This window comes from Stegodyphus dumicola, chromosome 1, assembly GCF_044657685.1.
Source record: "Stegodyphus dumicola isolate Sdum_Otavi_A_Nest chromosome 1, ASM4465768v1".
NCBI classification, from domain to species: Eukaryota; Metazoa; Arthropoda; class Arachnida; order Araneae; family Eresidae; genus Stegodyphus; species Stegodyphus dumicola.
Genome location: NC_140768.1, coordinates 235,404,861 through 235,421,446, shown reverse-complemented (window position 1 = coordinate 235,421,446; position 16,586 = coordinate 235,404,861). Strand labels below are relative to the sequence as shown.

The window sequence follows — 16,586 nt, the reverse complement described above, 5'->3', positions numbered from 1 at the left end:
TTCAAAATGTCATAAAATTAGGCGATATTCTGAACTTTTACTTTCACTAATATTTACGTTATTCTCGGTATATTTAACTCGAAAAGCGGCGCTAAATTTTATGTAATTTGCAATTCGAGTGTGAAAAAATTTAACTGTGTTGTATCTAATAGTTTAATTTAAAATACCTTTTCTGTAGTATATTTGATTTTTCGCAGAAATTTTAAACACTGAATTCTTTTAATTCTGTAATTTAAGTTCATAATGACTTTTTCATATTTTGCCTTTGGGAGTAATATGCTTATGAAACGTATGCATATCAATTGTCCTTCAGCACAGTATAAATGCATTGCTAAATTAAAGGTAAGATGAGAAGTAAAGTAGAATCTAGAATAATTTTTGGGGGTATGTTAGAAAATTATTTGAAATTACATTGTAATTTTAAATAGGTGATCAATGTTTCATCGGCAGATTTTACTATCGTAGTAGTATAGGTTTTATAAATGGTTTAAGATTTCTAACTGAATCTTAATATTTAGTCAAGTATTTATGTACAAAGGTATGTTTGATTTAGGCCAATATATCAAATTAGTGTATGCAAAAGAGTTTAGCTTTTTTCGTATCATTTGTTGATTGATCGAATGAATCAGTTATGTTTTTTTTTTTTTTTTTTTTTTTTTTTTTCCCCAATCTTTATGTTTATCCACACCCTCTCGGTAAGTGTTCACAAGTTAAAACATAAAATAGCTATGTGGTAAACCATTACATCTCCAAAATGTTCTTATATGGCAACCCAGCTGTGCATGCATAGCCCTGTAAATTCTTCAGCCATTTTTCTGATTAGTGTTTGCTTTTGGTTTGAGTACATTTCTTTCATGTGATGAATCGTATTGGCTCTGTGGAGTTTGCTGGCTGATGAAAGAGAAAGTTTACACTTACAAAATATAGCATTTTGCCTAATAGTAGGGACTGCAAAAATTTCCATTCCATTCTATAAAGTTGTACATCTTAAACAATCAAATTTTATGGAAATGAAATGTAAAAAAATGCAGTTAATCTTTGGATTATGGTAACATAGTGATTTTTTTGGTGAAAATTTGGCAACCAACCCTGCTACAGCAACCTGCTAGTTTTTTTTTTTTTTTTTTTTTTTTTTTTTTTTTGGACGCCATTTTGTTTTCACGAAGTAAAGCCATGTTTTTTTTTTTTTTTTTTTACTCAACATTTTTTTGCAACAATCTGCTAGCCGAATTACGCTTACGCTAGAACTTTTATGGAACAAAAGTGCTTAATCATGACGAAGATTAGGTGCGAAATTGGGAGAAAGTGCAGAATCGCCCACTGCTTGGCACGATTTTAAGAATTGCACATACAACACTGTATCCATGTACACGTCAACCTATTTTCACTTAAAAAAACATCCCAGAAATGCACAAAAATGGCATTGTGCACACTCTTGACTTTATCCATGTACACTGCTAAGGTCCTAGCTAGTAACCTTTATTGCCTTACCAAAATGTCACCAAACTACCTGTTACCATATTCCAAAGATTAGCCAAAAAGGCAAGCAAAGTGTTGGTATTTGGGATGCTTAAATTGGGCAGTTCTGTGATGTATTTTTAAGCAAAAACAGATCACTGTGTTGATGGGAAAAATGACAATGTGCACAATGCCAAGTTTATGCACGATTGGGGGCATTCCTAGCAGGGGTGCAGAACGTAAGCCCTTTAAATTCTTCAGCCATTTTTCTGATTAGTATTTGTTTGTGAGTACATTTATTTTGTGTGATGAATTGTGTTGGGTCTGTGGAGTTTCTATTTTATTATGCTTTTTTAATTTTATTGATTAATTGTTATTGTATGGAATTCTTAGTGCACTGCCATTTTGAAAATGGCTTTTACATTTCTCTAATTAGTTTAGTGAAAAATTAGTCAAAAGTCAAAATTAGTCAGACAAGTTGTTGACTACTCAGGATGGGGATAGTCAGAAAATGCCATCTTATTGCAAATATGCATTAAAAATTACATTATTTGTGCTTCAGTGATTTCTTTTCTTTCTGTAATGAAACTTATAATTTATTATAAAATACATAAAAAATTAAAATTGAAAAATTCTGATATCTAAACTGCAAGAATAGCTGTTACATCTAAAGGTTGTAACGATGCATTCAAATTAAACAATTTGGCAATTTGCATAGCTATGAACATTCTCTCGAAATCTGCTCAATTGTTATATATTCTGTATTTTTTTAATGTATGCATTTTGATCATTCAGAAATCATACGGAAAAAAGGAAGACAAAAAGGAGCAAGTACATAGTAAAATAAAAATTGCCATTTTGTCAGACTTATTTGTCAAATTTAAAGCATTTATGGGTATTGGTACATTTGCTGTATAGCCATATCATTTAAAAATTGTAATAAGATTTAACACCTGAAATTATTAAAAAGTGGTAACCTTACAATTTAAGTGAATTTTAACATTTGAATGAAGCTTTCAGTGTTATTGTTTTTATTTCATGCAAATTATGTTGAAGCTCCAAAATCACCCGTAAACCCTGAAAGTCATGACTTTAAAAATCGTACTTTTGCTCTCAAGATCTGTGATTTTATTTTTTGAACAAGAAACGTTTTTAAGGCCTTGGCTTGCACTCTTATTTGCAGGTCCCTTGGGTGCATTTTGTGAAACCTATTATGTGCTTAAGAGTATTGCTACTAAGGTAACCGTAAAGAAAGGCGAAAGGAATGTTGGACATAAGTAACTCCCGGCTACTCGACTTAGAGCTATGTCATTAGGTTAGAAACAAGTACTTCATATGTGAAAAGGATCACTTATGCGCATAATGTCAAAATTTTCTACAGTTCAGAAAATAAACAAACAATAAATAAATGATACAAATGGGATTACTTACCCTTTCTCTTTTTTATTATCTAAAATTGTTGTGCATGACAGATAGCAAAGTTCGCCTTTCATATTACGAAATAACTTAATTTCGGTATTCTTGATATAGAATCAAAAGACTTCTGCCCCCGGATCATAGTTTTGCAATAAATATAGACATTTTCTATTTACGGAAATCTAGCACCATCTTTTGGGGAATTTGTTTTTTTCTGGCAAGTCGCACATTTTGATCAAATGGCCGGCTTGTGCCTGCTAGGAGGATAGGGTTGTGCCCTTATGATGATGATGTGCATAGCGTGAGCTGTGAATTTTACACTGGTTATCATAAATTAAGGAAAAATCACAAAAATTATGATTACTGAAAAAGTTACATATAGAATTTTATGAAACTTACCCACAATATACAGCATATAGTAATGTATCAAATAACATAAAAAGAAACTACCAGACAATTATGGTAGTATAGAAATTAGCACATGTATAAAATGAATAAATCGAAGGTGTTAGTTTGCTATAGGAAAAGTATCTTCAATATGGAATATGGTCACTTTTAGAAGCAATACAGCACATACAGCGATGAGTGATGCTTTCAATTATGCAATCTTTCAGTTCCATTGGAAGTGAGAGCCATTGCTCATGCAAAGCAGTTGCAAGCACGGCAATGGTCTGAGAGGGCGGATTGAGAGCAGCTAGACGTCTCTCTAAAGCATCCCAAACGTGCTCGATAGGATTCCAGTCCGGGGATCAAGCTGGCCACTCCATGCGCATAATTGTTTCCGTTGAAGATAATCATTTACGATATGAGCCCTATGTGGTCTTGCGTTGTCGTCCTGTAACAGGAAAGCATCGCCTATTATCCCGGCATATGGGTGCACATAAACATCAAGGATGTCATCTCTATAAATCTGAGCATTCACGGTTCCCCTTACAAAGACATGGAGGTCTGTGCGTTCACCCAAAGAGATGCCACCCCAAACACAGACACTGCCCCTTCCGTATGCATTTCTTTCACTGATGTTTGACGGATGATAATGGGTTCTAGGTCCTCTCCATATCAAATAACGCCTACTATTGCTTTCTAGACTAAACATGGACTCATCCGTAAAGAGAACCGCCCTCCATTAATCAGGCATCCAGTGGACATGTTGTCATGCCCACTGAAAATGGTCTCTCCTATGGCGTGACGTGAGTGGCACACAAATGGCTGGTCGCCTCGCATGCAGACCACCTTCGTGAAGCCTTCTACGCACCGTTGACACGAACCTTCCGGTGGCTGCAGCAAAGGAGGATCCAAGAAGAGTCAGAGTAGCGGTTCTATTCCTGCGTGCACATAATGTCAAATATCGGTCATCGGCGCTCGTCATAGGAGTTGGCTGTCCTTGGCTGAACCTCCTAGATGCCGAATCTGTGGTTTGAAATTGCCTCCAAAGTCTATGAACCACAGAAGGACTCAAATTTAGCCATCTGGCCACTTCTGTTTGACTTTGTCCTGCCTCTAGTCTCCAAATGGGTCTCCATCGCAGTTCTGCAGGCAAATGATGCCTGGAGGTCATTGTTACAAATTGGCTATCTCAGATTTCTGATGTCACTGTCACAGTGAAATATGTGGGCTTGCTCTCAAACATGGACTTTTATGCTCCTCGCAGATGACGTATTCTGAAAGCAGCGCCACTAATTTGCATATCACAGTTTTGCTCAGGTACTCTTACCAGGCATCATATTCAAATTTTACACAGTTTGGCTTATTTTTGAGCGAGTTATCGTTATTTTTTGTGATTTTTCCTTAATTTATGATAATCAGTGTATTTGAAGGATTTGAATGCTTATTATTAATGTAGCATGTTTTTCCCATGTCTTGAGGACATTGCTTAGATCATTTCGGAACTGATTCAAATGTAGAGTAAGAACTTCCTTTGAATTCCATTCCGTCATCATTCTTCAAATTAAAAGCATCTTTTTATGCAGCATAAAACTTCAATGTACAATATCGTAAGCTGCCATATAGTATAGTGGTTAGTATTCCTGACTGTCATAGTGAGAGACCTGAATTTGAATCTCGGAAAGGCATGGATGTTCTCGAGTGTATAGTGTCTGTGTAGCAAGGGGGCACTCAAAATACATGGTGAGGTGAAATCCTCTCAAGAGATTGATGATAGGGAAAGAAGGGCAGAAGAGCCTTGGACCGACCATGGGATATTCTTCCTCGAAATTCCAAATTGGGTGGAAGCTTAGTATTTAGCAAGGCTTGATGATACCAATATACCTAGATGGATGCACAGAGGTTGACCTTGCTTCAACCTGTACCTGTGCATAATGTAAAACTATCACGATAAACAGCCACATAAGTAATTTGTCAGTGACCTCACTGAATATGTATCCGCCTTGGTAATAGCTTTTATTTCTATACGGAAATTGGTGCGTGTTTTCAGTGGTAATGAATACCCAAAGTTTAGTTGAGTCAGCACTTTGTAAATACTACTTCTCACATCTATTTGGTTTATTTTCAAAATTTAAATATGAGATTTTTTATGATGAAACCAATGCTGTATCCCATTATTAGTATTTGCTGAAATCAGATAGGTATGGAGGTGCTAGGATCCTTTGTGAGAGTATTCTTAATTTCTTTATGGAGAGTTCATGATAAATGAGTTTTTCACCCATCCCTATTTTAAATTGCGATCATAAAATATCAAGCATTCAACATGCAATAATGCAGACAATAGGAAGGATCACTCATTCCTCAATAATAAAAAAAGTATGAGTATGTTGTTTTAAATTGATTACACACTATGTGTACTAGAAAATGGAACAACTAGTGAACAGGAAAATATAGTTCAGGGTCCCCCTTAGCAATAATTTGCAATTTCTCTTGGCACCATTCCTGTTTACATGCAATGCCCTCACAAGTAAAATGGAGTCCAAAACGTAATCCAATAAAACATAATTAAAACAAAAAATTATAATCTCAATAAACTGCATTTTAAATCAAAATAAAACAAGGAAATCATAAAAATGGAAATGCATGTTATTTTATGTGCACAGTACAAAAAGGAAATAGCGGCTGACCTTATTTAGAAATTTTTGTGCCTTCGGGGTGTGGCACACAGAATTCCTTAACAGCATCCATGTATCCTTAAATGTTACTGCATGATTTACTGAGAGGTGAATGAAGCCATTATCAGAAAGATAATAGTAAACATATATGATCGTTGTTCCAGGTAAGATATTCCATTGAATTACATCCAACAAAGTTTTTTTTTTCTCCTGTCCTCAAAAAACCACTTCAAAAAAACACCATCTGCTCCTTTAATGCTTTCTTTCCCATTCGTTGCAAATTGTACAGAAACTTCAGGTTAATCTTACCACCGGCAGCCATTTTACGGTGTAAAGCACAAAATAAGCAACGTACTTCCTAACCTGCATCCAATGCAGAAATAAGCCCTGAGCAATAAATATTCTCTTAACAATCAAAATCAGTGCATTCACATATTACAATCAATCATATCATGATAGAGTTTCCAAAACATACACCATAAAATACTCTGGTTACCATGAATGAAACAACTTGGTGATAATCCAATGGGTACCCCAAAATATAGGCTACTCCTAGTAAATGATATTGCAGCAAAAGTTTTTCACTACCATACATTATTCAGCAGTGCTGTAAGAAGGAATATTTTTTCAGATGGAGATAGTTTCATTTCATCATAACAGAAGTATATTAGACAGCTGGAGGAGTAGCTGGAAGCATGAGAATTTATTGGAGAACGGATATAATAGATCTGTACCTTATTAAAATATGAAGAACGAATCTTAGTGCTTAGAATTTCTCTGCTGAAAAATAAGTGGAACTAAATTAGTGCTTTGAAAAAGCTGAGGTCTAACTTGGTAAACTTTCTCTCAAGTGAACTTTAGTAAACTTTCTCCCCGAGGTCTGACTTTCTCCCAAGTGATCAAAAATGTTCAAATATTCATGATATGAATATATGTTTCACCAACTAAACACTAATTGACATAAGCAATTCCCCTTCTACCCTTTTTATAATTAAATTTATTTTTCTCATTGTATTATTATTATTTATCATGTGTCATATTGTTATCATATTTGTTCACATGTTATACATGTTATACATATCATATTTGTTCTTACGATATTGCAGAGAGATAAAGGAAAAGTACCAAAGTTTTTTAATCAAAAGTAAATATACTTCAGTAATTCATACTATACCAGAAAATATATATATGATGCAATACTTAATTAAGTTTGTATATTTCTGAAAATTTTGGTGTGGGATTTTAAATGGAATTTTTTTTTCCCATTATTTGCATTCTTTGCCTAAATTGAGAATCATGTGCATAGCTTATTTTTTCCCCCTTTTTCAGGATTTTAAATTTGCATTTGTAGGTTATGCTGATGCTTGGAAAGGGGCTACGGCTACAGTAATCCCTAGTTCATCAGATTCTGTGTGGGGTGTTGTTTGGGAAATTTCAAAACAGCAGGAACCTCTATTAGATCAGTAATTGCTTTTCTTATGTATATTTTGTTTAAAAAATCAGCCATATTTATTATATTAATACATACATCTAAGTTTTAAATTTGTTAAAATTTTATCTTTTAAATTAAGATATCACATTTTGTATGTATCATTAGTTCCACACAAGAGTTGCAGATCTTCATTTCCCCTCCCATTATGATGTACTTATTATTGTATTTCTCAATGTTTTATCTTTTGTCAGTTTTTAACCAGTGCTCTGTATCACAACAGAATACCTTGAGAGGAAAGACACCACAGGTGGATGGGATTATTATTTTTTGTTAAGTAGTTATTACATCTCTGTATGCTAATACTAGCGAGTCCATTTTTCAGTATACTTTCTGATCTCTTATCCACGTTAAGCTAGTGCTGAATATATTTGATTATTGAACATTTTGCTGTAGTTTCACTTTATGAACAATTAAATATTCACTAGTTTTGATAAATAATAAATGGGAAAATGTGTTTCAAGAGAAATACGTATGGTGAATAAAATTTAATACCAACATTTCATGATATCATTGCAATTAACAAAAAAAAAAAACAAAACAAAAAAAAAAGTTGTTAGGAAACAATGTATATTATTGTTTCGCTGCATTCTCAAATAGTCTGCAACTGCCTAGAGATTCAAAAGGACTGAAAATGTACTGAAGGAAAATTTTTGTTAGATTTATAAAAGTTACCAGATTTGTAAAGAAACATTTCTGCTAGAATTGTTGTGCTTTGAACTTTTTGATCCTTTCTAGGTAATGTGATTTCAGCTGCAGTAACTTGCTTTCTTCCATGACCCTTGTATTATATTATGAGAAGGAACACTTTGCCTGTGTCAGTGTGATGGAAGTGAGATCTAAGGCTTTGAAATTTTATTCATTGTTGGAGAAAATTGCAGGTGATTTTTGAGAATGCTGTTGTATTTTTTATTGAAAAAACTGCAGAAATGTATTTTTAATTGAATCAGGATGAAACCTGAAATGCGACAACATGGTAAATTTGAATTTGGCAGATATTAATAAAAGCAAGAAATTGTTGAGAATGCTAAGAAGGCATTCATGAGGAAAAGAATATTAGGTATAGAAAATAAATTGAAACTTATTTAGATTTTGGTTTCACATGCACTGTTACAAAAAGCGTTATTCAACATTTGAAAATATAAGAGCTAGTTCTTAATTCAATTCCAAATAGATTATATAGATAAATATTAAAGTGCATACTCTGTGATGTAATTAATCCTGACAATTCTTCATTCCATAGGCTGTCTAATGTAGTGTTCTTTTATAGTATTCATTTTGCTGTTAGATCCTCCAACTAAAAGGCAAAAATGCAACTAAGATCCTTAGCAGGTTGTTTAACATGTATAAAACAGTATGTGCCAGTGATAATGCTATGCATAAATCCTAGGAGAAGTTTAAAGAATTTAAAAAGCTATCCATATGATAAATGTTGGAGTAGCAAACTGATACTTTCTTTTAAACTGTGTGACAGATTGGCTCAGTTAATGTTATAATCAGGAAGGTAACTATAAAGAAAAATACCAAACAAAAACTGTTGCCAAACAGTGTAATTTAGAACCAGTGGTGGATAAGTGTGTTATTGCAATACAGTCATAAGATCTTCAGTATGTATATATGTAACCCCAATCATTAGATAAAGTAATTTAATTTTTGTAAAGGAAGATATAAATTAGCTGCTATTTCTGCATTTTTTTCTTACATTAAAAATTGATTTTTAAAATTTATGACTAATTCCTACAAAACAGCAATACGAGCCAGTTTCCCTTAGAAAGTCTTTCACAAAGGCATCTCTCCCTTTAGGCAGATAGCATGAGCATGCTTGCTGTAATAAAATAAACCTACAGAGTAGCAAGCAGTAGAGTATTTTGAAACTGATTAATGAGACATTATATTGGCATACATATTTAAAAACCTTGAAAGATTCTGGGGTTTGGCAACATGGTGCAACAGAAACTGCCATTAACTTCTTGGCCTACACAATATCTGCCAATTATGCAAGCTGTAATGAACAAGAAAGTCAGTCACGTGCCATGCCATTCAACTGTTCAGCCATGTACCTGAACTGGTGCAAAATGTATACTTTTCAAGACATATATATTTCAGTGTAACGAAAAGAATTGTGAAATAGTAAACAATGTTTAGGTACAAATAGTCATTTTAAGATGTCTAGTGCGTAATCATAATCAGTTGATCAGTTGACAAAAATAATTGCATGATGGGTATAAGAGTTTTAATTCTGTATACGAAATTATATTTGAAATGTGTGAACGTAACGAAGCTTTACAGGGAACTAAAGTAACAGATCATCCAGTTTTGTCAGAAACAACTGAAAAAAACAAAGTACTGACGTTACAATCGAAGGAAAAATATTCGATGTGGTATAACTCCAATCCCTTGTTCTAATAATAATACACGGCATTTTATGCACAAATTCCTCACCACGAGTCAGACTTGTGGCTTTTGTTTATGACAAATTCTTTACTACGAGTCAGACTCGTGGCTTTTGTTTTATGGCACAAATTCCTTACCACAAGTCAGACTCATGGTTATAGGAAAAAGGGTTAAACCATATTTTCTTTTTAGATGTGTATTTAAGCAAATTTATATGGTGCCACACTTACAAAAAGAAGGGAAAAACAGATATTTTGTTGCTATTGAAAAATGCCATTAAAGACTTTTGGCCACTGGAATGATTGTGTACATTTTAGTGGATTTTTTGTCAGATAATACAAGTTTGAGTTCGTATTTATTTTTCATATGCAATATCATATAACTTGTATTTATCGATTATAAAACTAAATAGAGCAATCTTCTCCTTCAAACTTGTCCCAAAATAATTGGCACAAATTCTGCCAACTTTTATTGTCAGTGGTGAAATAATGTTCCATAAGTACTAAAATAGAATTCAGACATGTGTTATTTTTTGTATACAATTAAGCTTTTTTCTTTATTCTCTTATTTATTATATTAGTTTAGAATTAAGAAACAGTCTTTATACTATCTGTTTATATGCTGCTTAACAAATTAAAACATCATTTAAAATGCATACATAAGGTTACTAAAGCCAAGCCAAAAAAGTATTTTACTAAAAAGTTGACTTTCCACAGTAAAATTTAAAAAAAGAAATCATTATTTTCTATTTAGATTACTCTCCTGAATAAAGTTCTAAAATTCTTCAGTGTTCCTTTACTAGCTAACAAAATATGTTAGAAATCCTGCATAACAGCAGATCTTGATTTAAAGTGAAAAAAAAAATGTGATTTGTAATTTATGTTAACTGTTGTTTACTTCCCAAATTAATGTGATTTGTAGTTCAATGAAATCAGTGATAGCAGAGATATTCAATGAATCGGTTTTTTAGATTTTATTGATGATATAAATGGAACTGTGGGCAATCTCATTTGTTAGGATATCATTCAAAAATGTCAATCAAAGATTTATTTGAAATTTTGGATAAATAAAATAGACTGCACTCTTTATATTTGTCTGTGCACCAGTAATACTATTTAATATCAGACTGTTATGTGACTTAATCACTCATTTTGATAGCAATGATAAGAACTATTACATTATCCATGGGGAATCACTTAAACAGTTGCCGTCTTATGCATTGCTTAGCGTATGGATGGATACAAAAGAGGTCTGCATATTGTAATAAATGTGGATTTTTTTAAAATTAGTCCCAGATAGTACAATATATCAAAATATGGAGGCTGAAAATACAACTCTTTTATTTTACAATTGTCCTTGATGGCTTTCCTGAGATATATTGGTTGATGCAATTGAAATATCCAGTTATAGATATAGAGAAAACCACAGTCTCTGTGGCACAAACTGAAGTCATGTGTGTTACGTGATTATCACTACAGTTTTGTAGGACAATCTATGCTATCAGAATCATCAGTTGATAATGTATGTTGTTGAACACGGCCATGTCAAAATGAGCCTTAGAGAACAAAACTACAATTGCTTTTCCATTATTAATTTCAAGTGTGGTATTCTACATGATTTGAAAGTAAACATTAACATTGCATTTGTCATAAGTGGGGCTAATGAAAAGAACATATTCCAGTGTATAGGAAATTGTGTGCAAGTGATATATTGTTAGAAAATAAGTCTTACAGCCACCAACCACTAGCAGATTCAAATAAGTTTCTAAAAATTACATCAGAATTGATTCACAGCAAAGTTTACATACTATTGCAGGCAAACTTGATATGTACACTTACCATAATCAATCTGTATGTTCACATCATATGTAAGTTGAAAATGACATGGGTTAATAAATGATTTGACATTGATCATCAGATCACATTATTTGTAAGTGTGCAAAAACGAATTCTATATGGGACTGACATGTATGATGAAAAATAGATATGGTATCACAATTGTAAGCAATCAACATATTCAATGGACTTTAGATAACTACAAGGATGTCGTTACAAACGACTTTTCACACCTACAAAAAGTGCTGTTGGAGTGATTCACTGTATTTTCCTCTGTTAGTGCTCCTTATTGTGCTGGGTTATTATACAGCTGCATGAAATACATTGTGAGCCTGCAGATTCTCAGTGAATTTGCAGTATGCAATTTTTCATCCATTATGTACACCTTGACCTCTTGCTAATTATCACCTCTTATAAATATTGGCCAATCTTTGTCACAGAAATATTTGCTGATCACAAAGAAATCCAGCATGCAGGTAGTGACTTTTTTGCCAAGAAATCCAGTCATTAGTAGTGCGAAAAATGTGTGAACACTAAGGTAAACTATTTTGATTGATAACATATTATTGAGTCTTATATTTAACAATTGAAAGTGACATATTCTGTATTCTTATTTCCATTGTGCTGCTAATTGTTCTAAAGTAAAACTTCATTTATCAAGATAAAAATATCCCTTCTAATTATTCATGCTATTACCCTAATTATTGCTGGCAAAAAGTACTACTTGCTGTCATGTGGCAAGATGTCTTCTTAACAAAGCTATCAGCGAATTGATAATGTCCTAACTTGTTTCATAGTTTTAAATTTGCTTGTAAAGTGTCAAAAATAAAGGCAGAAAGGTTAGAGCAAAATTAAAACTCAGTCTGCTAATTCATTCTTAAAATCATATAATTTAAAATTGAGGCCACCTGTGAAACACAAAGTAATATTTCTAAGTTGCTGTCCGTAAGATTTTTTGCTTTTTTATAACGTCTTTGCATTCTAGTTTCCTTTCCTTGAATTAAAATTTGAGCTCTTTTTTGCAGGATCTAAAAACCTTATTTCTTTATAGGCAAGAAAGTGGTTATAAAGGTGTGATAGTGACTGTGGAAACAAAGGAAGGCTATCCTGTTGTATGCAAGTTATATCAGAAACCAGATCCTAAAGCTAATAAAGACTACAATAAGCCCTCAGCTATTTACAAGGCTGTAATACTCGAGGGTGCTAAAGAACATGGACTTCCTGATTTTTATATTCAGCATATAGAATCCTTTGAAGATAATGGTTATAAAGGAAAAATTGATATTCCTGTTGATATTGAATTATAAAGAAGATTATATGTATATAAGTGAAAATAATAATAATTTTATATAAATTATTTTGTGCTTTTTTTTCCTTTTATTTTCATGCTTTCAAGGTACATCCTTCTTTTGGGATTTTTATTTCTTTTAGAATTTCAGTTAATGTTTATTATACAGAAGTTCAATTGGAAATAGTGCACTAAATAAAATTTATATGTCTGTCTTAAGATGGTAAGTTAGTAAAACTTGGTTCAATTTCAAATCCAAGATATGACCTGGTTATTTGTATACTGTTATTGCAGAATAGAAGGTACTTAAAATCTATCAAGCTGACAAATCTTTGTGAGGAAATAAATGGATGGAAGAGAATGATGCATTACTTGTGGATTCCAGGTTTTTTTTTTTTTTTTTTTTTTTTTTTTTTTTTTTATAAAAACTGCAAAGGTTCTAAATAGAATCAATCTGTCCTGATGTCCAGTGCTTCAGATCAGCAATGAGCATTTTCTCCTGTACTCATGGTTATTCTTAATTGTTCTTGGTGGTCTGGGTTGCATGTCCAGATACAGGGATATGTTAAAAAAAATCGCACATTCTATGTATTCTCACATTTAAAATTTTAATAATTTTATTATTTATCATTGCTTTAAATTTAAGATATAAAATAATTTTATCTATCTTTTAACTTAAAAAATTCTTCACTTCCTTCCCCACTTCAGACAATATGATGGGGTGATGTATTCCCATGCCACTGGGTCTACATTGTAACGTCAGGACACCCGTGTCGGGTGAAAGAAAGATAGGTTGTCTTTTAAATTATTTATTTGATAAACTAAAATAGATTTCTTGATTAAAACATAAAAATAAACTGATCATTACAGCCCTAAATCATACAATATCCGCTAACGCAGATTGGACGCAAAAAAAGCGTCCTTTTTACTGTAGTTACAGCATAAAAAAAACTATTGTTCTACAGAAACCACTGGCGTGGTTTAGAACGTAAAAGATGCGCCCTGTCACCTCAAAATCACATGAAGAAGTCTTACACAAAGATTTCACTCGTTTTGTTATCTGCGAAGAGAAACATAATTAGTTCCTTGTGTCCGGAAACTCCCAGGGGGTTTTATCTGCAGTCCTGCGTTTTGCAGGTACGGTCCGTTTCGTCCGCGAACAAACAAGAAGTTATAATTCAGCACCTGTGCCCGCGGGGGGGGCGCTAGTAGCTGTAACGTCACAACCCCTTTTCTCCCCGGGGGGCGGGGGTTTTCAGAACTCCAATTACCGGTAGCTACCACAGCAAGTTTTCAAAGTAACCTAATTAGCATTAATACATTTTACAACAACACTGGGCTAAGTACCAGGATAATATAACAAGAACTATATTGAGGCCAGTAAAAAAACAAACATATAATCAACATAATACTGAGAAATAAACTTAATTATAGACTTACAAATAAAGAACGTATAATTTTCTGAAAAATGGAACATATATTCCTAAGTTTAATATTAATTATATATCTAGCCAGGCTGAAAAGGGAAACCTTGCAGATTTTTAATTTTCCGTTTGTGATAAACTCTCAATCGTAGCCCAACACCTGGATGAGAACTACTACATTTGACCTCAAAATAAACATGTACATTTAATTTGGCTTTAACATCAGAAAAAACCACTTCGTTACAAGTTGGATTTACATCATTCATGAAGTAGCTATATTTAATCCCCTTTGACCGTTCAGTATCAGGCACTAGTATAGATAAATGATAAACTGGGGATTCTTCTACTTTCCTTGGTAAATTTACACTACTAGGTGTCTTGGGCAATTCTCCTACGGAATCCTCATAGGCATTCGCAAACCTCCCGAGTCTGGTTGGTACGAAACGTCATTTAGCTTATCTACAGTTTCTTGTTCGTGCCGAACCGAAAAGGTAATTCTTAACTTGTACACCTTTCCCAAACAGTTACTGTGATCGTTTAACGCGACTAAATCACAAGATGGCTTTACAACGTCACTTTTCCTTCGTAGGTTCGCTATAAAAGAATATTTTATTGTAGGCAGTGATAGTTCATTTACTTTCGTTTCAGGCAGAAAGAAATTGGTTTTCTCTATCCTTTGTGTTTGAGACAAGACTTTACCCCTTTCTATAATGGGGTCGCTTGAGGGTTCGAGTTCGCCGCGTTCAGACTCCAGTGGACAACTTTTCCCCATTTCATTCTTTGATTGACTCGTAGCTCGAATACCTGTTTTCACCTGAAAGAAAAGTTTATCGTGTTGATCTACTGCTAATTTTTCGGCGGTTCTGTTTCCTAACAGATAATGTTCCAATTCATTTCGAATGACCGCTGCTTTTGTTGTTACTTGGCCAAAAGTTCCTTCTATTGTAACGTTTGCTAAGGGTACACAAATTGGGGCCTCGTCAAACGGGTGTTTTACCCAAACAGTCTCGCCTGTCAGCATCGAAGGAGTGAGATATTTCTTGCAAATTACGTCAATGCATGACCCGGTATCTCTCAAAACTGGAAGATCAAAACCGTTCACTTTAGCCATCGTTAGATACGGGGCTAAACAATCTTCTTCAATCTCCTGGACTCTATTTACAATAAACGGAGTTTTGAGATCCTTTTTAATTTCCGGACATTGAGGCCTTGAGTGTTGGGTTGAACCACAAGAATAACACTTAAGAGGTCTTCTCATATCGAATTGACGCTCATCCTGATTCCGGAGATGTTCCTTTCTGTCAGAGGCATATCTATCTTCCCCTCCAGACTGGTGATACTTTTGCGGATCCCTCGAATTTAAATTATTTGTATTTCCCCTTTGTGACTCCGAACTATGAACAGGAGAGATCTTCTTCCGGGGTTCACGCACATTTTCATATTCTTCTAGCATTTCCGCTAATTTCTCGTTATCTTCGACCATTCGTTAATAAAGTGTTGCCGCACATCGGCATTTACACGACGCTTCATTTGGTCCGTTATCATGAGATCCTTTAAAAGTTCAAAATCCGTAACTTCCAAACCTGCAATCCATTCTTCAAAATAATTCCTTAATTCAAAGGCAAAATCTCTCCAAGTGGTTTGGAGGTGTTTCTGAGATTGCACGAATTTGATGCGAAATTTTTCTGGACTAAGTTTAAACCTTTTAAGCAGTACCCCTTTTATATAAGCGTAATCATAAACCTGCTGTTCTGGTTCTCGCATAATCAGCTGAACTATGTCAGTTGGCAAAATTGTCAATAAAACCGAAACCCATTCTGATTGGTGAAGATTCGCACGCTTTGCTTGGCGCTCAAACATGACTAGATACAAACTGATATCGTTCTCTTCAGGATCAAATTTTGGCATCATTTTTTTTATATCGTATCGGCTTTTTTTTTAGTCCATTTTCTTCATTCCCACCATTTCCGTTAGCGGCTAGTAAACGCAACTTGGATAATTTAAATTCCCTTTCTTCTCTTCTAATTCTATCCTGCCTTTCTTCTTCTTCTCTCCTAATTCTTTCCTGCCTCTCTTCTTCTTCCGTCCTAATTCTCTCCTGCTCCTTTTTTTCTCTCTCAAGCCTCGTTGAAGTGATATTTTCTAACAGGCCTTTCACTAGTTCCTCCTCATCGGATTCATTTCCCATAATCAGCTGTCTTAAATCCAATATCCTAAGTTCAG

At 33.7% G+C, this 16,586-nt stretch overlaps 1 protein-coding gene across 1 annotated transcript; it reads left to right on the top strand.

The window, feature by feature from the left end:
- The first annotated feature begins 47 nt into the window (after positions 1-47).
- On the top strand, positions 48-13,008 carry LOC146999512 (gamma-glutamylcyclotransferase-like). Its single transcript, XM_085826496.1, has 3 exons — positions 48-342; positions 7,263-7,396; positions 12,703-13,008. The coding sequence occupies exons 1-3, from the start codon at positions 244-246 to the stop codon at positions 12,956-12,958; spliced, it is 489 nt and encodes a 162-aa protein (XP_085682622.1). The 5' UTR covers positions 48-243; the 3' UTR covers positions 12,959-13,008.
- Positions 13,009-16,586: the final 3,578 nt, after the last annotated feature.

Bases quoted from the DNA above. Each gene is read 5' to 3' on its own strand.
- LOC146999512 (XM_085826496.1), top strand. From the start codon at position 244: ATGACTTTTTCATATTTTGCCTTTGGGAGTAATATGCTTATGAAACGT. The intron at 343-7,262 runs GTAAGATGAGAA...CCCCTTTTTCAG, and splicing joins AATGCATTGCTAAATTAAAG to GATTTTAAATTTGCATTTGT. The intron at 7,397-12,702 runs GTAATTGCTTTT...ATTTCTTTATAG, and splicing joins CAGGAACCTCTATTAGATCA to GCAAGAAAGTGGTTATAAAG.